This window comes from Hypomesus transpacificus, chromosome 7 (genome assembly GCF_021917145.1).
Source record: "Hypomesus transpacificus isolate Combined female chromosome 7, fHypTra1, whole genome shotgun sequence".
In the NCBI taxonomy this organism is placed as follows: Eukaryota; Metazoa; Chordata; class Actinopteri; order Osmeriformes; family Osmeridae; genus Hypomesus; species Hypomesus transpacificus.
The window spans coordinates 2,782,218-2,805,794 of record NC_061066.1 but is presented as its reverse complement, the minus strand read 5'-3'; the positions used below and the strand labels follow the sequence as shown (position 1 = coordinate 2,805,794).

Here is a 23,577-nt window from a genome sequence, read left to right as displayed (position 1 = left end):
GAAAACATATCTAGTACGGACAGAGGGTGAAATAAACTTTTCATAGCAGGATCTAAAAACAAGTTATATTTTGTGCCTATACTTTGTCTCGGGGTTTTCTATCTCAAATGTTAAAAAAAAGAAAGATCATAACGGTGTTAATATTCATTCTCCTTTTCAAAACGAACGTAATACATGTCTAAAAATGTCAATAATCTCCAGGCATTTCTTTTGTATTGTTTAATTGGATGCCAACCGCCCTTCTCTGTCTTGTCTGCTACGTAGCTGCGTCATCCTCCACTAGTCCTCCTTCTCTCTGTGCGTGCACGGCTTCAGCCTTCAACTCACAGAAATCATGGTAAGTGAACCGTTTTCTTCTGACTATTTCCTCCACACCGACAACCTAGATTATATTCTTCATTGTTCCGAAGCAAACGTTGACAAATGCATAGTATCATAGTTGAACACGGCCCGAGTTAACGGGGTGTTTTATCCCTTAACTACCAATGATAAACTGACAGGGAGGAAGCACATGGAGCGTGGCTAAGCTAGCTGGCTAGCCTACGACGTTACTAGCGAACTATGATTAAGTAGCTGCCGGTTTGAGTTTCTTAGTTTAGTTGAGAAACGCTAAAATACGTATTCCAGCCCAGACACTAATTGGCCCATAAAAGTTCACAACTAAATTCAATGTTCATCATTGTGACAGTAAAGCTAGTTACCATTTAGCTAGCACTACTAGCTACTTAAATGGTAAGGCTCTGTGGCAAAAGGGTGTTACGCATTGTTCTGCTTGGTAATGCTGCTGCTAACTAGCATCATCATACTGAACGGGTGGGTTTGGACGATTTTGAGCACGGCTTGCGTGTTTTACTGTTGGGCAATAACATCGAGTAATTATGTACATTGGATAGATTGTTTGCATCTCACTCGGTTCACGTTAGATTGACTGAATGCTAAAGGTAGTTAGTTTATTGTCACTCAGGCCACACCGGCTGCAAAGCTTCTAGCGGTTTCTTGGGAGAAGTAGGTGGAGCTCGCTAGCATCTGTTCTGTCGCACTATGCAGACATCACAACGCAATGAATCCGTTTTCAGGTTTCCGATATTATTACTATATATGGAGCGCTTAATAAAATACAATAAAAACTCTGAAGCAGTAAATAACTAAATTAAAGCCATGTTAGTTATGCCTTATTTACTTATGTGTCATAATTGACTGTAATTCAGTTTCCTCAATTAGTAAACTGTTAGGGTAACTTGTTAATCAACCGGATGAGTGAAAACATGTAACTATTACAATTTTTATTTTAACATGCTTGTTTATTATAGCATACCTTAATTCAAATTCATATTCTCACTACCTTTGTAAAAACATTACTATGCAAAACCGTACATGCATCTTAGTTAACTCAAATACAACATCACATACAACAGATCATCTAACCCAGTGGTTCCCAACCCTGGTCCTCGGGACCCCCTGTCCTGCATGTTTTAGATATTTCCCTGCTCCAACACACCTGATTCAAATGAATGGGTCGTTATCCAACTCTGCAGAAGCCTGTTAACGACCATTCATTTGAATCAGGTGTGTTGGAGCAGGGTAACATCTAAAACATGCAGGACAGGGGGTCCCGAGGACCAGGGTTGGGAACCACTGATCTAACCGAACACAAAGCATATCCTCATTATCTCTAGAGTTTCCCGAGACTCACTGTCACGTGATGTGTTCCTCAGGCTTCCTTATCAATGGCCCCGGTGAACATCTTCAGACATGGAGCTGATGAGGAGAAAGCTGAGACAGCCCGCCTTGTAAGTTGTGCACTTGCAGTCTGTGTGTATGTGTGTTGCAGTCTGTCTCTCTCTGTGTGTATGGCCTTTAACAAAAACATATATCTAAAGTGTGTGCTTGTTGCCCTCAGTCCTCCTTCATTGGTGCCATTGCCATAGGGGATTTGGTGAAGAGCACCCTGGGACCAAAGGGAATGGTACGTATATAACCTGATTCTCGCTCTCTTTCTTTCTCTCTGTCACACACACTTGTCGCACACCTCAGTACTCTTGGGACTCAAGTTAATGCTTGTTAAGTGGTTTGTCTCTGGCGTAAACTCTGCTTCCTTTGTTTTTTTCCAGGACAAGATTCTCCTGGGCGGAGGTAGGGAGGGCTCAGTCACCGTCACCAACGATGGTGCCACCATCCTCAAGGCCATCGGCGTGGACAACCCTGCTGCCAAAGTCTTGGTTGGTGAGTAATGGACTCTTGTTCTCCTAGCACGGTTATACTAACTACCTCATTAAAACACAGCAAGAAAACCTTAGTACTCCTCTGTTGTTTCTTCCCCTCCCTGCCTAATGTGTATGTGTGTGTGTGTGTTCCAGACATGTCCAAGGTGCAGGATGATGAGGTTGGAGATGGCACCACCTCCGTCACAGTCCTGGCTGCCGAGCTGCTCAGGGTACGACCACCGAGGAGCTCAGCCAATCAGGACACACAGCAGGGTGTAGCTCTGAGAACTCTGACTAGTTGTTAGGTCTCTTGCAATGCACAGTCTACTGTCGGTATTGTCACAAAGATGATTCAGAAGGACTAGCGTCATGCTTATTGCCGTAGTGAAGATAAGCCTTTAACGACAATAAAACCAAACACTTAGACAATGTAAGACGCCTCGCCGGCAACCATCATAACAGCGTTCACATCCTAGTACACTAATCACTGTGGAAGGAATTCTCCATCTTGGCAGAGATCTCTGTAGGGTGCTGTGATTCGGTGTGAGAGCTTGACCTCACATCTCCCATGTCCTGTAGGAAGCCGAGCTGCTCATCGCCAAGAAGATCCACCCCCACATCATCGTGTCTGGCTGGAGGAAGGCGACGCAGGTGGCCCGCGAGGCCCTGAAGGAGGCAGCAGTGGACCATGGGTAAACTACTACACTCTCTCCGAACTGAAGTAGGAAAGAAGGTCACAGGATAAAAGCGTCTGCTAAATTATTGTCGATAACCCCCAAAGAAGACCAGGAAAACTCCCCCAGAACGTACATAACGTATTAAATCTCAGTGGGAGTAATTCAGTGAAGGGCTCCCCTCCTCCAGAGTCTATTGGTGATGCAGACCCCAGGCTGGAGATGCAACATTTCGGATTTGTTTTCTCCTCAGTAACGACCAAGAGAAGTTTGAGTTGGACCTTCTGAACATCGCCCGGACCACGCTGTCCTCCAAGCTGCTGACGCACCACAAGGACCACTTCTCCAAGCTGGCTGTGGAGGCTGTGCTCAGGCTGAGGGGCTCAGGGAACCTGGAGGCCATCCACGTCATCAAGAAGCTGGGGGGCAGCCTCACCGACTCCTACCTGGACGAAGGTGTGTGTCTGAGAAGGAGACGGATGTGTGTTTGTGTGTGATGCCATTGCTGTGTGTGTGGCTGTTGATGATGGAGTGCCGGAGAGAACCTTGAACCTGTGTGTGGTGAAGGGAGCTGTGTGTGGTATTAGATCCGAGTGATAACGGTCTTTGGTTCAGTTAACTGCAGCTCTTGTTTTCTGACCAGGTTTCCTGCTGGATAAGAAGATTGGAGTGAACCAGCCCAAGAGACTTGAGAACGTCAACATTCTTATCTCCAACACCGGCATGGACACAGACAAGATCAAGGTCAGAATTCACCTCCTCTCCATCCCCACTGGACTGGAAGAGAGTAGGCTGATCACTAAGGATCTCCTATATCATTGCATCTAAAAAGGAGGGATATTATATAGCTAGGGAATAAGAAGGGTGTCTACATTGGTGTATGTCATAGTGTACCTTTATGAAATGTGTGTGTGTCTGTTAGATCTTTGGCTCCAGAGTGCGTGTGGACTCCACAGCCAAGGTGGCCGAGATCGAGATGGCCGAGAAGGAGAAGATGAAGGAGAAGGTTGAAAGGATCCTTAAGCACGGCATCAACTGCTTCATTAACAGGTACACACACCTTCTGCACACACACACCTGCTGCTTCTGCACACACTCGACTGCTACTTATTTACTCACACTACTCGCATAGAATCTGCTACTTATGGCACTTATGACTTATATTTATGTTAAATATAAGTCAAACTAGGGCTGGGCGATAAATTGATTTCTGTGGTGCAGCAGGAAGTTGCAGAGAAATGGTATACGCCAACTAAAATACACACCTCGAGGGGAGTAGCTAATATTAACCATGGCTTCCATTCTGTGCTGTAATGTTCAGTCATGTACTATGCTGTTCTACCATGTACTATCCTGTACTAAGCTGCACTTTCTCGTCCCATCCCTCCTCCAGGCAGCTGATCTATAACTACCCAGAGCAGCTGTTTGCTGCCGCAGGCGTCATGGCCATCGAACACGCAGACTTCGCCGGTGTGGAGCGCCTTGCGCTGGTCACAGGTAGACAGGGGAAAACACTGGGGTTATACTGATAATGCAGCATTAGCAAGGAAGTCTGGGAATCAAGCATTTCCTTTACAGAAAGTGCATGTGCATGTTTTTATGTACATGTGGAAATAAGGTTGTCCGGGCTCTATACTCTAGCTAGCCCATTAGATTTGAGAATGATCCATCTCTCTCTCTCCATCTTCCTCCGTCCATCCTTCCTTTTTCCTCCGTCCCTCTCTGCCCCAGGTGGAGAGATCACGTCCACGTTCGACCACCCTGAGCTGGTGAAGCTGGGCCACTGCAAGCTGATCGAGGAGGTGATGATCGGTGAGGACACCCTCATCCACTTCTCGGGCGTGTCCCTGGGCGAGGCGTGCACCATCGTGCTGCGGGGCGCCACCCAGCAGATCCTGGACGAGGCGGAGCGTTCGCTGCACGACGCCCTCTGCGTCCTGGCCCAGACCGTCAAGGAGACTCGCACCGTGTTCGGAGGAGGTGAGGGGTCGTCCAGCCGCATATGCATATACCTGCACACATACACATGCGTATACCTGCACACAGACACATACACATGCGTATACCTGCACACAGACACATGCTCGTGCCCACGCATATTCAGACAGGCACACGCCACAGACACACACACACAAATATGGTATTACGAAGGAGGTGCACACAAGTCAAACATTCTGTCATGTTCATTTCACACACACACACAAATGTACCAACACACTCTTAAACATTCCTTCCTCATCCAGGCTGCTCAGAGATGCTGATGGCCCGCGTGGTATCCGACCTGGCCAACAGGACCCCAGGAAAAGAGGCTGTTGCCATGGAGTCCTTTGCCAAAGCTCTCCGCATGGTAAGTCCACCCAGGTGCTGGTGTCATGTTATAATAACCATGTAACAGCTGTTATGACTGTGTCGTTCACCACGTGTCCTTTGTGCAGCTGCCCACCATCATCGCTGATAATGCCGGTTATGACAGTGCTGATCTGGTGGCCCAGCTCAGGGCTGCCCACCAGGAGAACAAGATCACCTTTGGACTCGGTCAGTAGTTACAACTGTGTGTGCGTGGGTCTGCCAAGTGTGTGTTGTGTGTGTGTGTGTGTGCTTTTTTGTGTATCATGTGTGTTCGTGCCTATATCTGGTATGTGTGTGCTGTGTGTCCTCTCTAACTCCACCCTCCTCTCCAGACATGAACCAGGGCACCATCGGAGACATGGCTGTGCTGGGCATCACCGAGAGCTTCCAGGTGAAGAGGCAGGTGCTGCTCAGTGCTGCCGAGGCAGCAGAGATGATCCTCAGAGTGGACAACATCATCAAGGCTGCGCCCAGGTCTGTAGACACCTGTCTCTCCATAGGCCTGTCTGTTCAGAGCTGTTTATGTCTGAAGATCTTTCTCTTGTTCTGTTTGCACTGTCCTCTCTCACTTTCTAATCTTGTGGTTGCCTCTCTCTTGCTCTTGTGTGTTTGTCTTGTTATACTGATGTTCTTTCCTCCCATCTCCTCCCCCCTGCAGGAAGAGAGTTCCAGACCACCACCCCTGTTAATGTTACAAGCCTGAGGAAGAGGAGGGTGAAGAGGATGGGGGGGGGGGTGTAACAGTCATGGCGGATGTTTAGAGGAGAGGGATGATCTGTGTATTTATAACCTCCTGGTCTTGAGTGATAGAAGTCCTGGTTAGTTTAAACTCTGTTGATATCCATGTTAAAGATGCACCTGTAGAAGCACTGTTCCAGCTAGCCATGCTAACGCTAGCTCCTGGTTATCCATGCTAATGTTAACTCCCGGCTAGCCTTGCTAGCGCTGGCACCTGGCTATCTGTATAACTCACCCCAACGGCTGTATGGAAGTTGTTTGTTTACTGAAATAAAATTGAAAATTGACTGGTTCTTCGTCTTGTGTTTTGTTTGTACTATAAATATATAAAAATACTTAGTGCTTATAATCTGAACATAATCTGAACATAAATACAAACAGAATATGTTACAGTTGCAAAGATTTTGAGATTGGATTTTATATGAAAAATACTTTGTTTATATGGAGCATTACTGTGATTCTGTAAAATATTTTTACATGGGGGGGAAAACATAAGATAAATGTATAATAACCTAGTCTGTTTAATTAAACTATTAGGTAAACTATTCATTAGTCTGTTACATTGACTACAAGTTTTTTATGGCCACTAAAAGTAAACAAGATTTATTTGCTTTGTCCACAATATCTCCTAGGTCTCGGTCGCAGTGACTGGCTAAAGGATCAAACTGGGTCACCCTGTGATCGGAGTTATCACTAGTATCACCATCAGTTCACAGAGGGATTGAGATCAGAGCTCTGCATCTGGTCCTATTTGGTCTTCTGAGATAGCTTACTGAAACTTTCATAAAGCTACCTTCACATGCACTCAAGGATGAGGTGGCTGGCTGTGACCCTTCTCTACTGTGCCTGTTCATGGACTGCTCAGGGCCTGATCAGGTAAGAGAAGTCACGTGTGTTTTGATTGATGCAGCTGTGTTCACAAGGACTACAGTACTCTGAAATACCAGATTGTATTCAATTTGTCTGACTGCTCACTCAATGTATCCATCTCGTGAATGCCTATGGTGAGTCAAATCAAACACACCCCATCCCACCCAGAGTTCCACTGCAGCGCATGGCGACGGTGCGTACCCAGCTCAGAGCCAGTCAGCTTCTGGAGGCCTTCGTGAGGGACCACCAGCCGGACACCTTCTCCAGGAAGTACGCCCAGTGCTACCCCCCTGGAACCCCCTCCCTGCGTCTCAGCCGGAGCAGCTTGAAGCTCTACAACTTCATGGACGTGAGTCGGGATGCAGCACCATTAACACGATGGGGCGCTGCTCGGGCATTGTCGTACAGGGAGGCGTTATGTAACTCTTATGTCAATGTGTTATGTAACTGTGTGTGTGTGCGCCCCAGGCCCAGTTCTATGGGTTGATTAGCCTGGGTACCCCGGAGCAGAACTTCATGGTGGTGTTTGACACAGGCTCAGCTGACCTGTGGGTTCCTTCCTCCTACTGTGTGAGCGAGGCCTGTGGTGAGTGTCAAGATTCAAATCAAATGTATTTGTATCGCCCTTTTTACAAGCAATGTCACAGAGGGCTTCTCATACAAACATAGAACTGACCCTCAACCATCCTCAACCCTCAAGGAAGGAAGAAAAATGAAAGAAACAGCGATTCAGTGATGATCAAGTGTGTGCGTGTCTTTAGGTGTACGTGAGCGAGGCCTGTGGTGAGTGTTGCGATTCCGTAATGATGTACTTTTTATCGGATTCTTCTGTCTTCAGGTGTGCACAACAAGTTCAAGGCGTTTGAGTCCAGCACCTTCAACCATGACGGACGGACGTTTGGCATCCACTATGGCACTGGCCACCTGCTGGGCATCATGGCCAAGGAAACCCTCAAGGTGGCGCCACTGTTGACACCTTCAACCTTTACGCCTCCAACACGAGCTTAGAATGCTTCAAAAGAGCCTTAAACAATTTTAGCAATTGTATTTATTGACTTTTATCCAAGGGATGTGCCAAATAGTGTGTAAAATGCATGGTTTATTCCACTGCTGTTATAATAATATGTTGTATTCTGTCATACTTGTACACATAATGCATTTATGATTTTTGACAAATGTTCTGTAGTGAATTTCATTTCCATATCGAGCATGTATTCAATACCTAGTTTCTCACCTGTGTGTGTGTCCAGATATCGAATGTGACAGTGGTGAACCAGGAGTTTGGGGAGTCTGTGTTTGAGCCTGGATTCATGTTTGTCATGGCCAAATTCGACGGCGTGTTGGGGCTGGCGTACCCGTCCCTGGCAGCCGAATTGGGAAACCCTGTGTTTGACACCATCATGGCTCAGAAGTTAGTGGAGCTTCCCGTCTTCTCCTTCTACCTGAGCAGGTAAGGATCACTTGCAGAACCGTGATCCGATGATGTCATCAATGATGAGGATGATAAACATGAAGACGACGATGATATCAAAGAGGATGATGAAGTGCATGGTTTGACTGTTCCAGGACTAAAAGTACCACCGAGCCAGAGGGGGAGCTGTTGCTAGGCGGAATAGATGAGGCGCTGTTCATTGGCCAAATCCAATGGGTCCCTGTTACTGTGAAGGGGTACTGGCAGATCCAGATAGACAAGTCAGTTACCGCACCATACACATCACAAATCGTGTAAGTATAAGTCTTAGGAGATCAATTTCTTGTCTGTAATTGTGTGTGTCTGTCTGTCTGTCTGCACGTGTGTTTGTTTGTGTATGTGGTCTGTGCTTGCATGTGTGTGTATGTTTGTGTGTGTGTTGCAGTATTAAAGTCCAGGGCACCACGACTCACTGTGCTCAAGGCTGCCAGGCCATCATAGACACAGGCACCTCCCTCATCACTGGCCCATCCCATGAAATCCTTTCCCTACAACAGCTGATTGGAGCCACACCCACCTCCATTGGTGAAGTATGAGCCCTCTGTCTTTACTCCAAATCCAGTTGTTGACAACCAGACTCAGCTTTTGTTTTCCTGCGTGTACTGTGTTTATGTGTGTGTTTACGCCTGTGAATATGAATTCCTGATAAATTAGCATTACTGTTTGAACACTTCTGATCCTTGATCTTATGTTTTACTTTCTAAATGCACAATTTGTATGACGCTTTGGATAAAAGCATCTGAAATATGTTATGTTCCAGTACCTCGTGGACTGCTCCAGAGTGTCCAGTCTTCCCCAGGTCTCTTTCACCATCGCTGGGGTGGAGTTTGCCCTGTCAGCTGACTCCTACATCCGGAGGGTGGGTCACCTGCTTCACCAAACACTGTGACATCCTTACATTTACTGGACACCTCCTTTCACACCCACAGAAGATCCCCAACACTATTATTAGGCTGCTTCTTTATTGCTATAATTATCAAGTGGTGTGTGTCTTTTGATGAAACAGAGGGACGCTGTGTTTATCTGTGCCTTTCTCTTGGCTTCTCTGCCCCTCCCCTCTCTCTCTCCCCACAGGACATGCTGGGTGACAGAGAGATCTGTTTCAGTGGGTTCCAAGCAGTAGACCTACCCTCGGACACGACCTCGCTGTGGATTCTTGGAGATCTATTTCTGATGGAGTATTACAGCATCTTTGACCGCGGTCAGGACCGGATCGGGCTGGCTAAAGCCCGTCACCTAGGCTCACCAAAACACAGGCATCTGGACAAAATAAGAAAAATTTAATCGGCTGTTGGATAAATTCTGTTGGAGTCAATAAAGGCTTATTGGTTGAGGGAAACGGTTTCACACAGATATAAGCACACAAATGCCCACATTGTTAAGGGGTTCAATAGGGCCATTTATTCAGCAAGCTCAATCTTGATTCGGGAATGTGGAATATTGTCTTGGGGACTGAAATCCTTGACAACTGCCCTTCTACACACACCTAAGTTTATGCATCCAGATGCAAAAATGTGTCCAGATCTCCATCTGATGGCCTATATGTAACTGTCCAATCATCTTATGTAGAAGCATTCTTCAGCCACTAGATGTCCCCACAGTGACGGATCTGTTGGAACACTGGCAACAACTGAGCGCCTCGAGGGATAGCGTCTACATTTTCACCTCATTATGTTCTAATTAGGAGATCTTACAGACCGCCTGACATGTATCCTAATGTGCAGTTCTGGAGACACAGACTGCACGTGTGGGCCAAAATAAAATGAAATCACTTCAAATTATCATTTTCACATCTGATTTCCATCGCAATCCTTTTTGGACGCTGGGGCAAATAATCTGAAAGTTGTGATTATCTTGCACAAGGAATACGCCTATTACCATATGAATATGCTGCAATTGATTGTTATTTTAATGTGTCACAATAATAATGCGTAGTCTACTTTGTGTAATGCCTGGGCCACACGTCTCATAAGTCTAACACAATAAACTTAACATGTTAGACTATAAAACAATGCATTTTTCATTTGACATTATCAAAGATTATGCAGATTCTGCAGGAGAAAAAAACATAAAGTTAAATATAATCTTTTCTGCAGACGTCTGAAAAAGCATAATACGAAATCCTATTCCTACCATTTTCAAAAGACCGAATCCCACATTTGTTATGTGGATTGTTTGCATTCGGTGGCATGATTTAGAAAGAGGAGAGAAGCTTCCCATCCCCCTAATATGGCACCCCCAAACGAGCCATCGTGTCTGGAATCTACAAGCTCTCAGCCGCCCTCATCCGTATCAGAAACCCCCTTTCAGGAACAAGGAGAGAAAGAGAGAGAGTGAGTGAGAGAGAGAGACCGAGACCGGCCGGCGGAGCGTCTGTGCAGAGAGCCTCAGTCGTAGACAGATAGGGTACCGCGGCTGCAGTGGAGCTCCGTCCGGTCCTTAGCGCACTTTTTGGGGGAACATGTCAGCCAGACCGGGGTACTATCGGCAGGAGCTGAACAAGACAGTTTGGGAGGTTCCCGAGCGGTACCAGAACCTGACTCCCGTGGGCTCGGGGGCCTACGGTTCCGTATGGTGAGTGTTATTGGAGGAGGGAGGGCGAGGCTGGATTGAAGTCCATTCTCCGTGCAATGCACAGTGATGCTATGTTTGTTAAAGTGTCATTGTTAGTTGAAATAGAAAACATGGTATCCGTATTATCTCTTATTCATGACATTTCAACCAGATTACAAGCATTTAGTTTAAATATGGTATCCTAACCTTTCATTGCTGTTGTTTTTGTTTGATCATTAGACTCATGCTGCGATTAAAGTGCATCAGGTTTGTCTTTGCTTGGTGCACTGGTCAATGTTATGGGGAGTAACACACTTTCTAATATTGATTCTGTCCATTCAAACACTTTGGGCGTCGTTGAACGGGAAGCAGCAGACAGCTGCAGTGCTATGATGACTGTAAACCGACGCTGTCAGTGTCTCCGTCTTCAAACGAAAACCCCACTCTTCTTCGCGCGCGTCCTGTGGTTGTGTGAGAGAAACTATCACGCTAAAATCATGTAGCCTCATATATCCTCGCTCCATCGGAAACCCACGGGAGTAGCTGTTTATAAGCGCCCACACACTGCCCAGTCTGACAGACTCGGAAGCGGATAACGGGGCCAACAGGCAGCGGAGATGACTAAGAATTGGCGTTGAGAGAGGGAGAGAGAGAGGGAGGAGAGGGAGAGAGGGAAAGAGCGAAGGAGAAGAGGAAGAGATAGGGAGAGGAGGAGGAAGAGAGGAAGAGAATGCAAGGCATGACACATCTGGAAGGGATGGGCATGTAGCAGTGTCTCCACAGGGGGGCTAGTCTAGTGCAGACAGCAAGTCTATCAGTCTGAATCTCTCGTGGAATATCGTTCTTCATTCAGGCTCAGTGATGCACTGATTATACATCATCACATGTCTACATATCAGTCAGGATTCCTGGAATGTATCTTCTTGGGACTAGATGTTGTTGTCCTGGTTAGTCTGTTATCGATTGCTCTAGAATAGAACACTGTTTGATTTCTTCCCCATCAATCAATCCATTAACTCTTACAACCTCTCTCTCTTCTTCTCTGTCTGACTGTCTGGTTTTACTCCCAACCACCACACGCACACACACGCACATGCATGCACACATATGCACGCATGCACACACACCATGCACGCACGCGCACCCCAGACACATGCATGTGTGCATGCATGCACGCACACACAGACACACACACACACAATCCCTTTCATGCCCTGCCCTGCATTGTCCAAACCGAGCATAATGAATCTACGTGGTTTACAATATTTCATTGTTTTAATCATACACTAGTCTGTCGCCTGGAGAAAGCCACTGTTGCCATGGTGAGGTGTCATAGTGACAGCACTTTAGCCTGAGAGGCATATACACAGTCAATATTAAGCTTGCTAGGGTAAGCATGAGAGTCGAGGAGGGGGGTCTGTGTGTCTGCTGCCAGACTGTGTAGGAGGGGCAGAGAATAGGTGATGTTGGTTGGAGAACATCACACCTGAAGAGGAATAAGGATAGATCCGCACTCTTCTCATCTTCTCGATGATCAACTGCCTTTGCGATATGCACTTTAGTGTGTCCCTTTGGATCAAAGAGGTCAGCAGCGGATCTGGACAGCTCAGATGAAGGCCTCTGAGAATGCCAACCCGTGTTCTCATTTCCCGGTTTGTCCCACGGAGAAACGTTCATCTCCTGAGACGTTAGCATGCACTTCCTGCTGACGTGTCGTGTTGTGTGAGGACAACTGCTTGGTAGACAGACAGCAGGGATGCACCTCAAAGCCAGTAGAGATGCAGGTGGGCGGAATCTGGACTTCATACACAGCTCAAGGGAGTGGGAATAGCTTGTCTGCTATATCAATACAGTACATCCTTACATGACATGCACAGCCATATGCAACCCTACACCCACAAGTGTTTCCTGCATGCTCTCTATAACATGAGCAGTGGTCCACCTCTGGGTACAGGGCACCAATCAGAGGTGTGGGCTCGTGCACTGTCCAACATCTTAATGGCTTCATTAAGGGAGCTAATCTGTTCCTTCCATTGAGAGGACAGGTTTAATGAGATCATGTGATTGTTGGTTTCCACTCCAACCCTGCTCCTGGAGAGATGCCCTTTTGCAGGGTTTCACTCCAACCAGGTTGTGACTCACTGGATCAACATAAATAGCTCAGAGATGGCTCTCCAGGGCTGGGCTAACCTGGGTCTGGACTAAGTACACTATCTCTAGACTAAGAGTGATACTGTCTTTTTTCAGATTAGAGTTTTAACCAGTTATAGAATCTCCTTGATTCTGATGCCTCTTTGTGTTCAGAACGTTGCTGTTGGGCTGTTGAGTCATGGCCAAACTGACTCACAGCATCTAGCTCTGGAGTGAGTACTGAGGCCACGCACACACACACACACACACACACACACACGCAAGCACACGCACATAATCCCTCTGTTCTCTCCTTTTTCAGTCCCTTCACACACACACACACACACACGTACACGTATGCACGTACACACACACATCCAAAAACAAACAAACACACACTCCTTCTGATCTGTGCTTCTTCAGTCCCTTCACACACTCACACACACACACACAATCCCTGCCATGCCCTGCCTCTCTTTGTCCAAACCATTGTCTTATGACCCTGGCAGGCCTGATTGATTTGCAGAGGGCTGGGGGTGGGGTCTGAGGTGTAGGGACTAGGGGGTGAGGGGTGGGGCCTGGGGGTGGGGTCTGAGGTCTAGGGACTAGGGGGTGAGGGGTGGGGCCTGGGGGGGGGGGGGGTCTGAGGTCTAGGGCCTAGGGGGTGAGGGGTGGGGTCTGAGGTCTAGGGACTAGGGGGTGAGGGGTGGGGGTGGGGTCTGAGGTCTAGGGACTAGGGGGTGAGGGGTGGGGCCTGGGGGGGGGGGGTTGGCTGTGGGAGAGACAGGTTTAAAAGTCTGTGGTCTGCTTCGGGGGGTAGGGATAGCAAAGGGGGGTCTAGGGGTGGTACCTCTTCTGCAAGAGGACAGGACTGCAGTTATTGCTGGTCTCTCAGATCTCCTGCATCTCTCCTGGGACTGTTTGCCTGGGGTCAAGGATAAGACCAGCCCATCAAATATCAAAGGGAGCAGAGGAGGACTGGGTGGGGGGGGTAAAGGTTGTAAAAATAGCTATTTACTGACTTGGGAAAGCATATTGCACTGATACATAATATGCATTCAATCTTCCAGCCATAGACTGGGATCAATACACGCACACACACCTGCTCACACAGGCACACACAAACTCACCCACGTGCACGGATATGACCACACAAGTGTTGTCATCCTTGAAACAATGATCTGACTTTCTCAGGTCTGATAGCATTTCCGACATCCGTCTCAGCTTCCAGTCTGCAACCCCTAACTCAATCACTCTGCTTCACTCTGCTTCTCTCTCCTCCATCCCTCCATCCCCAAATGAAGTTGCTGCTGGATATCTTGACCAGTAACTGCAAACCTTTAATGTCTGAAAGGAAGCTTCCAGAGTTGCGGCGTACAGCTCCCGTTCTCAATGGGTGAAGAGAACTGAGTGAGGTGTTTACTACTCACTCAGTTCTACTACTTACTACTACTACTCTGTTTCCTCTGGTCTCTAGTGGTGCCACACATATCATGAGGGGGGGGGGGGGGGGGGGGGGGTAAAGGGGGTGTAATCAGGTAGACAGCCACAAAGCCATGCCTCAGGCATGCTGCCTTGTGTCTTCTCCAGGGTGGGAGGGGGTTTGCTTGTGGAGCCATCATCTCCACCCCTCCCTGCCATCCACGGGAGCTGCAGGTTGTAATTACCAAGCATGGGGGCACTGTGACAGCCACGCATGGATGAGAACAGTTAGGGGGCTATTTACATGCCCGGCAGGGTAAACATGCAGAGGAATAATAACAAACATCCGTGGTTTAAAATTCAAGCTAGATAGGTGGACAGAAAGGTGGGCAGGCAGGCAGGTAGGTGGACAGAAAGGTAGACCGGCAGGCAGGCAAACAGACAAACTGTAAAACTCCCATATGGTCGTTTGATGCTTCGGAGCTGAATCTCTAACATCAGAGCCACTGCACCGGCAATGATGCCACCCCTCCCCCTCTCCTCCTCCTCCCCCTCTCCTCCTCCCCCTCTCATCCTCCTCTCTTCTCATACCCTCCCCCTCTCCTCTCCTCCTCTGAGGGTTGGAACAGGAGGAGCATTAACAGCTGGAGGAGAAAATAAGAAGAAAACCCCCCCGCACATCTGACACAGGGGGAGATCGATGCATATCTTGGGCTGGGGCTGTGTTACAATAATAATGTATTCACTGAGCATTCACTGACGCTTTCATCCAAAGCATCATACACAGTGGGATTTGAACCTCTGCAATCGAATGCTCTAACCACTGAGCTGTCCCTGTTCCCGATGGGGTGTGGTGAGTGATGCAGCCCTACAACTGCCATGTATGGAAGGTGGCAGAGGCACGCATGTGAGAATGAGACAGGGTCGTCTGGTTTCTGTCCGGGACAGTAATGTAGTCCAGGGTAAACAGAGGCTGCTTTAATGGAATGTGAGTGGGACCCACTTCTGGCATACCCACTTCTTCACCGCACCTGACGAAGAACAACACATCTTGAGTACATTTTCCATCTTCTGTCACTACCACATCACTAGTGAAGGAGAGGCTAGCGGGTAGCAACTATGCTCTTGGCTGACATGTGGCAAAGAGCATCTGTGGAGACCAGCAGGTGCTTCAGTGACTGGGAGCCGAATGGCTGCACTTGGCCTTGGCTGAAGCCAATCTGTTAGGGGTTCTCTCTAAGTGTGTGTGTGTGTGTCCTTGCTCTGTCTCCACGGCTGACTGTAGATAACACCTCAGTAATGAACTCAGTAATGTCTGCATGCTCCTTACAGAGTAATGAGACAGGCCAGAGTCGAGGTTGACGTGTAATCTGATGTTGCTCTCACTTCTGCAGAGCCTGTGTGTGTGCTCTCCTCTCTCATGTCCCTGGGTGGGTCTCAGTAGCAGAACAGGCAGCAGAATCAGAATCAGAATGCAGGTTTTGAATCCCCCCTTTACTGTTGAAAGCGTTGGATGAAAGTGTCTAAAAGTGCCAAATGAATACATTATTAGTACTTATCTTGTTCATGTCCATGTCCCTCCTCGGTTGCTTCTTGGCTCTCAGTCACCTCTTTTTGGGGTTTCAGAACATGTTCTACTTCCTGTGCATCTGGTCTGACCTTCCTCTTTGAGGCTATCTTAAAGACTGTAAGGATGTGAGAGTCCTATGGCAAGCAAAACAGAAACAGCATCACGAGAATATGCAGACGGGCGCTAAACTGACACCAATTTCTAAACTCATCTGAGTCATCTATGTGGAAATCATCATTAAAATGCAAAAGAAAGTGGGACAATGTATTTAATCATGTTTTCCCCTTTCTCTCCTTCCATTCCTGTCTCCTTTCTCCATCTGCTCCCTCCCTCCCTCCCCTTTCGTTCTCTTCCTCTCCTCTCCCCTGCATTTGCCCCCTCCCTTCCTCCCCTCCCCTTTCGCTCTCTTCCTCTCCTCTCCCCTGCATTTGCACCCTCCCTTCCTCCCCTCCCCTTTCGCTCTCTTCCTCTCCTCTCCCCTGCATTTGCCCCCTCCCTCCCTCCACACCTCTCCGCTCCCATCTTCTACCTCCCTCCCTTCTCTCCTCCATGTCCCCCCTTCACTCCCTCCTCTCAGTTCAGCCTATGACGTGAGGCTGAGACAGAAGGTGGCAGTGAAGAAGCTGTCCAGGCCGTTCCAGTCTCTCATCCACAGTCGTCGTTCCTACCGGGAGCTCCGTCTGCTCAAGCACATGAAGCACGAGAACGTGAGGGAGCAGCGGCAACTACAACCACACACACACACACACACGCATGCGCTCACCCACACATCTACACCCACACCCATACGCAAACACTCTCTCACACACAAACCCTCTCTGGCGCACATATTGGTGGCAGTGGTAAACACAGGAACCTTGTGAGGACCGGAAGTGGCCTAGTAAAGAGACATGGCAGGCTTGCTTGTTTATGTCGCGTGTGGCGACATTTGCTCCAATATGAGGACATCATGTTGCTTAAAAATAGTCAAGACGTCAGTGTGTGTAACACCAACCGTCTTCACTTCCTGTCCCTTTCTCTTTTCCTTCTCTCTTTCTTCTCCAAATTCTCTCTTTCTCTCCCCTCTCCTCTGTTTACTCCTTCTCCTCTCTTTTCCTTCCTCTGCCTCCCCCCGTCTCCACTTCTTCTTTCCTTCTCTCCTTCTCTTCCCTTCCCCTTCCCTCCTGTCTTCCTCTCCCTCCCCCCCTCTCTCTCCTTAGGTAATAGGGCTCCTGGATGTCTTCTCCCCTGCTGCCTCCCTGGAGGACTTTAATGAAGTGTGAGTGTACTAGTGTGTGAGTGTACAAGTGTGTGAGTGTGAGAAGGGAGGGAGTGTGTGAGTGTGAGAAGGGAGGGAGTGTGTGAGTGCGACAAGGGAGGACCAAGTTTAGGGCCAAGAGGTCAAGTATACAATATCACTCAGAGCTCCTTGAAGTCTGTAATAATTTGTGTGTGTGTGTGGGTATGTGTGTGTGTGTGTGTGGGGGGGGGGGGGTCGGGGGTTATTGTGACGTACTGGATCTCAATATGTTCCATTTTCAGAATATTGTGTGTGGGAGGGAGGCTTTGTTGCCATGACAAAGTCACCACGCTGCACTCTAACTCGCCCCTCCCTCTCCTGTCTCCCACCCCTCTTTCTCAGCTACCTAGTGACCAATCTAATGGGGGCGGACCTCAACAATATCGTTAAATTCCAGCGCCTCTCCGACGAGCATGTTCAGTTCCTTATCTATCAGCTGCTACGAGGGCTCAAGGTAAACCATCCCTGACAGGAAACTAAACACACACACATTTACACACTTCTATGCACACAGACACAGTCACACGTCAGGTCTGGGGTTTGAACACTGTACATGAATGAGGAATGGGAAGCCTCACACTCTAATGTCAAGCACTGTTTAGCAAATGTTTGCTGAGTACAATTTATGAGGACAGAAAGTGCCTTGACTAGAAAGATCACTACTCAATGTGTACCCTGGTAACACATACTGGTATCATAAACACAGTATCCTGAAAACGGTGTCATCATTGTTCAGAGTTTCTGTATGGGAAACACATTTCCAGAAACCAAACTGGGAGTCCATGCTCTCCTCTGATGAGAGACATATGTGTGACAATGCAATGTTGCTAGCTAAGACAACAAGGAGTCCTCCTACTAGACTAGAGGATTCATTGGCCAGTCTGGTTACCAGGGAAACCACCAAAAGACTTCCTTATAAGCTGGGGCCACAGAGGCCACTGCTGGGGTGCTCTCCTGACCCCTGTCTTCTTTCTCTCCTCTCTCCTCCCACACCACCTGCCCCATCTCTCTCCCGTCTCACCCCCTACCCCCCCTCCCTGTCTCTCATTCCACCACTCCTACACCCCCCGTCCCTTCACAGTACATCCATTCAGCCGGACTGATCCACAGAGTGAGTGGTTGCTCTCTCCTCCTCCTCCTCTCCTCCTCTACTCCTCCTCCTCTACTCCTCCTCCTCCTATCCTCCTCTACTCCTCCTCCTCTCCTCCACCTCTCTTCCTTTCCGCCTGTGTTTATAGAGGGGGCCTTAGGGCTTCTTGTCCCACCTGAGAGTTGAGTGTTGGATGTGAAGGATCGCGCGTGTGTGTGTAATGCATGTGTGTGTTGGAGACTAACTGTCGACAGAGTGTGTGTTTTGGTCATGCCAGTTTGGTTTTGTCCCTTGCGGTTTCCCTTCCTCTCTGTGTTTCTGTGTTTCTGTCTGACTGCCTGCTTGTCTGTCTTTCTGCTGACTTCTTGACTAATATGCCTGCCTGTCTGTGTGACTGCCTGCTTGTCTACTAGTCTGTTTGTATGACTTCTTGCTTGCTTGCCTGCCCGACTGCTTGTCTGCCAGTCTGTCTGACTTCCTGTCTGTCTGTTGGGTCTTTCTTTCTTATTGTCTCCTCATATGTCTCTGTTTCTCCCAGGACCTGAAGCCCAGTAATGTGGCCGTGAATGAGGACTGTGAGCTCAGGGTAAGTCCAAACCAGTCCAGTCTAGAACACCAATTCACCCTACCCCCCTTCGAACACAATCCCAACACACCCTCCCCCCAACTCCAAAATAGTCAACTGCCCTGACAACCTTTGTCTGCATGCCTGTTGTCCAGATCCTTGACTTTGGATTGGCCAGACAGACAGACGATGAGATGACTGGATACGTGGCCACTCGCTGGTACAGAGCCCCTGAGATCATGCTCAACTGGATGCATTACAATCAAACAGGTGAGACACCTGGCATGGCAGGACGCGAGTCCCTCCCACCTTGCGTCCGCGGCCACCAGGTATCCAATGACAGCTGGGTGGATAGGGTTTCCCGACCCCCTGTTAGGCAGTGAGGAGTGGGCCCTTGACCACCTCACTGCCTAATGTTGACAGTGCATCTGTTTGTGGGAATGTATCTGTTGCTTGCGCTAATGTCTGAGTTGCCTGTCATCCTCGAGCTGTTGCTTGTGTCTGTTTCAGTGGATATCTGGTCAGTAGGCTGCATCATGGGAGAACTTCTGAAAGGGAAGGTCTTGTTTCCAGGCAATGACTGTATCCTTCGTTGAACAACACTGAATGACTTGAGAGGACACCATATACTTCACACACTCTTTTTTTTCTTTCTCGCCTCTGGTCATTCCCACCACATCAGAGCAGGCCTGGGATTTGCATCTCAATCCCAGCCAGAGATCTAGAACTCCCTCCCCTCTTTTGTCCCTGGAGGGGGAGCTTCCAGGGAGAACTGAATGAACGGAATGTTCACAATAGGTGGAATTGTATCGGCTGTCACATGCTTAGTTCGAGGAGTAGAACAGAGGTATGTTTGATTTAGTGCCCCTAAGATGTAGTGGGTCTCCCGCCTGCCTACATGAGGCTGTTTTACAGGAGGTGTTCGAGTGTTCTAACTCTGCCACTTTAACGGCCCTTTTCCCTCACTCAACATTTTCTCCCAGCCCTTCTTTCTTCCTTTTTCTCGTCTCCTCTGAGCTGGTGTTTGACTTCTTTTGGGTTCTGTTTTACTATGTTCAACCCTGATGACCTCAGCCCTGCCCTGAATGCTGAACGACATTGTTATGTGTCCTGGTCCTTAACCTCTCCCCTCCTAAGATATCGACCAGCTGAAGAGAATCATGGAGGTAGTGGGCACGCCGACACCTGATCTCCTGCAGAAGATCTCCTCTGAACATGTGAGACAGAAATAGAGGGATGGGCGGATGGAAAGATAGGGGAAGGGGCAGATGGAGGGGTGGAAAGATGGGCAGATATGGGATGGAGTGATGGAGGGATGGGCATATGTAGGGATGTAAGAATGTAGGGATGTGGGGATGGGCGGATGGAGGGATGTAGGGATGGGCGGATGGAGGGATGGGCGGATGGAGGGATTAAAGATTAAAGGGGCCGACTAGAAACCAGAAATGAGTTCCTAGCTAATGCTTTGTCGCAGCAGATGATTCAACAATATTAACTTGCTAATTTCATGGACGTGTTGGATGATTGACTTTTCTATATACCAATCAATTACCGCTAACTGCTATCATGCATCGATTCTCATTGGCAGGCTCAGAAATACATCCAGTCACTCCCCTTCATGCCTCAGCAGGACTTGGAGAAGATCTTCAGAGGAGCCAACCCGCTGGGTGAGTGAGAGCTTCATCAACATGGCTCCAACAACTCCCTCCCTCCCTCATTCTGTCTGTCTCTCTGACTTTTCACACACAGTCTCTCTGCCTCTCTAGCTCTAATCCCCCCCTTTCTGTGCCCCTCTCTCTCCCTCTGCCCCTCTCTCCCTCTGCCCCTCTCTCCCTCTCTCTCTCTCTCTCCCTCTCTTTCTCTCTCTCTCTGCCTCTCTCGCCCTCTTCCTCCGTTAGCTGTGGACCTCCTGAAGCGTATGCTGGTGTTGGACTGTGACGGCCGTATCTCGGCCAGCGCTGCCCTGTCCCATCCCTACTTCTCCCAGTACCATGACCCTGACGACGAGCCTGAGGCCCCACCCTACGACCAGACGCTGGAGAGCAAGGACCGCACTCTGGAGGAGTGGAAGGGTGAGAGAGGGAAGGAGGGACCGAGTGAGAGAGGGATGGCGAGAGCAAGATGGAGAGTGCGAGATGGAGAAAAGGAAAGGGAGAGAGGGTGACATGGAAGGAGGGATGGAGGGACGGCATAAGGGAGGGAGGGTGAGACTCAGGAGGGACCAGAGAGGAAGGGAAAGATGAATGGAGGGATGTCTGGAGGAGGTGAGGGAGAAGATGGAGAAATGGGGGGAGGAAAGGTGATGAGAAGGGGGAAAGATGTTTGGAGGAAAGGTGGTGGAGACTGAGAAGGATCTATTACGTTAGAAGGTTCAAGCATAGCAAGAGTTGGTATCTCTTTCCCTGCCTCCCTCGCTCCCCTTCTGTGTCCACCCCCCATCTCATTCTCTTTTTTCTTCTTCCTCACTTATCCCCTTAGAGCTGGTGTTTGAGGAGGTGAACGGGATCAAGCCACCCGTCAGCAACACAGACAACCTTCAGGTGGAGCCGTAAAATGCCCCGCCCCTTCCTGCTCTGCCACTTCCTGCTCCGCCCCTCTCCCGCCTCCTGAAGAAGATCCGCCCCCCTTTGTCTCTGCCTGTCCTTCAGTCAGCCAGGTCTGGGAGGAGCCGAGAGAGACTGCGAGCCAATCAGAGACAACGCTGTATCCCAGGGCATGCTCTTCCCCCTCCCTGATGAATGTGATTATTGGTCGGTTTGACTGTCCGTCAGGAGTGAAGTGTGAAGGGGGCGGGGAAGAGGCGGTTTGCATTTGAACATGAAGGGATGAGAATTATACGCACATTACGATTACAGGGAAAGAAGTTTGTATTTTCAGATTGGTGTTGTAAGTCAGAAAGAGTGTGAGAGAGTGAGAAAGAGAGTGAGAAAGAGAGACAGTGATAAAGAGAGACAGTGAGAAAGAGATTGAGAAAGAGAGAGTTAGCAAGTAGCACTAGCATCCAAACTTACCTATTCTAGTTTTGTCCAATAGATGTCCCACCAGAATTAAGTATCAAGCCACTCCAATCCTTTGTAATGGAGATGGTCATACATTACCATATTACCACCGTAACTGTTCCACTCAGTGGACTTGCATGAAACAATATCAGTGATTTATAACTTTCTTTCTGTCATCAGTAAACGTCGTGGCAGCAAGGTAGAACAGCATTCTTACCAAAGGTTCAGAGTTGGAGTGTTGCTGAGGATTCCGACCCAATTATGTCTCTGATGTTTAAACTGTAGCATAGAACGCTCTTCCACGCATACAAACCACACCACAACCCACAGTTGCCGAATCATCCCCTTGCAGTCATTGAAGACCTCCAGATGATATCTGTTTACTAAAAGCGCTCTGAGAATGAGGTCTCACCTGAGGAGAGTCGGATTGTTGGCTACAATCGTAGCGCTGGTCGTGACTTGTGGTAACAGTGTCTAAGGTCTTTCAGATTGTAGCTGCCAGTCACTCAGCGACTCACTGGACTTGGTACAAGCTCATGGACACCAGAAGCTCTGGAGCTCCAGGGACAAAGGTTATACAGGTCCATGACTTTCAGCTGAGGAGGTTCAACTCTGGATGGAGTTACCATGCAGTTTCAGATGAATCATGTCTGACTAGGATTCCCCCTGAGAGGGCTTTAACAGATGGAACAGCGACAACAACACCATAAAGACAAACATGATCGGCGGAACTAACTGGCCACTATCACACACACACCCGGAGTGAAGAGTTGAATCTGAGGAGTTGGCATTATAATGGCACAAGAGGCATATCGCCATCTACTAGTTTTTGAACAATAAAAGAAGAAGCTCCCATATCATAGCACATCCATTGCATATTTTGGATCTAGTAACATGCTCTGGGATCGCCTGTTATGTATGTATGTATTACTACAGCCACAATCACACGCCTCACTTACAGTAATACATCTGTCAACTAAGATCACGTCTGCGCAGGACGGTTGATGTTGTACGATATGTGTGGTGAACCAAATTTTGATGTCATATATCTGATGGATGTGAAAACAAAATGAATGTTAACAAATGTGTACTTTCTAGAATGTTTGTGTTGATCAGATGGCGGCATGAACCTCAACAGTGAAATGGCTGCTTAATGGATTTACATCACTATAACCAAATGTTTGTTTCCTTGAATGCCAAATCAACTCACACAGGAGGGTAAACAAACCTAACAAATGTCTTTGTTACAAAAATCATATCACTGGACTTTTAGTGTAAGCCGATGGGACATGGCCTATGGCATAGGTCTATACAGTGTGTGTGTCTGCTTTGCATGTCTTCAGCAGGTTCTTCCAGCCAGCAAAAGACTCCCTCAAAGCCTGGAACTCTTCAAATTGACTACCATTCTGCTCCCCTCAATAAAAACAAAGTTCCTTATCATGGACGTTTCTGTCAGTTTGTTTGTGGCAGAGCATGTTTCTGGACAGGAATCAGTCTAATTGTTGTCTGTGGGGGGACAAGACATAATAAACTGTCAGCAAAACGGAAGTTTCCAGTGGATTAAGGCAGGGACTAAAATAGCATTTCATTACTATCTTTCCCGGCCACTCGCGTCACACAATCCCATGACAACAGGAACAACAGCCTTTCCATCAATTACTTC

At 48.2% G+C, this 23,577-nt stretch overlaps 3 protein-coding genes across 3 annotated transcripts; all 3 read left to right on the top strand.

The window, feature by feature from the left end:
- The first annotated feature begins 264 nt into the window (after window positions 1-264).
- cct2 (chaperonin containing TCP1, subunit 2 (beta)) lies at window positions 265-6,258 on the top strand. Its single transcript, XM_047022472.1, has 15 exons — window positions 265-337; window positions 1,716-1,790; window positions 1,901-1,966; window positions 2,112-2,223; window positions 2,358-2,434; window positions 2,784-2,896; window positions 3,132-3,334; window positions 3,522-3,622; window positions 3,801-3,928; window positions 4,272-4,375; window positions 4,610-4,858; window positions 5,122-5,225; window positions 5,314-5,413; window positions 5,560-5,701; window positions 5,886-6,258. Exons 1-15 carry the CDS (start codon window positions 335-337, stop codon window positions 5,914-5,916), a joined length of 1,608 nt encoding a protein of 535 aa, XP_046878428.1. The 5' UTR covers window positions 265-334; the 3' UTR covers window positions 5,917-6,258.
- A 390-nt stretch (window positions 6,259-6,648) lies between these two features.
- nots (nothepsin) lies at window positions 6,649-10,292 on the top strand. Its single transcript, XM_047022597.1, has 9 exons — window positions 6,649-6,841; window positions 7,004-7,184; window positions 7,304-7,421; window positions 7,674-7,792; window positions 8,086-8,285; window positions 8,402-8,527; window positions 8,692-8,836; window positions 9,067-9,165; window positions 9,381-10,292. The coding sequence occupies exons 1-9, from the start codon at window positions 6,765-6,767 to the stop codon at window positions 9,588-9,590; spliced, it is 1,275 nt and encodes a 424-aa protein (XP_046878553.1). The 5' UTR covers window positions 6,649-6,764; the 3' UTR covers window positions 9,591-10,292.
- Window positions 10,293-10,483: 191 nt separating this feature from the next.
- mapk11 (mitogen-activated protein kinase 11) lies at window positions 10,484-23,347 on the top strand. The gene is made up of 12 exons (XM_047022599.1): window positions 10,484-10,880; window positions 16,559-16,688; window positions 17,181-17,239; window positions 17,603-17,714; window positions 18,342-18,371; window positions 18,889-18,936; window positions 19,071-19,185; window positions 19,426-19,497; window positions 20,053-20,132; window positions 20,504-20,582; window positions 20,814-20,987; window positions 21,394-23,347. The coding sequence occupies exons 1-12, from the start codon at window positions 10,768-10,770 to the stop codon at window positions 21,465-21,467; spliced, it is 1,086 nt and encodes a 361-aa protein (XP_046878555.1). The 5' UTR covers window positions 10,484-10,767; the 3' UTR covers window positions 21,468-23,347.
- Window positions 23,348-23,577: the final 230 nt, after the last annotated feature.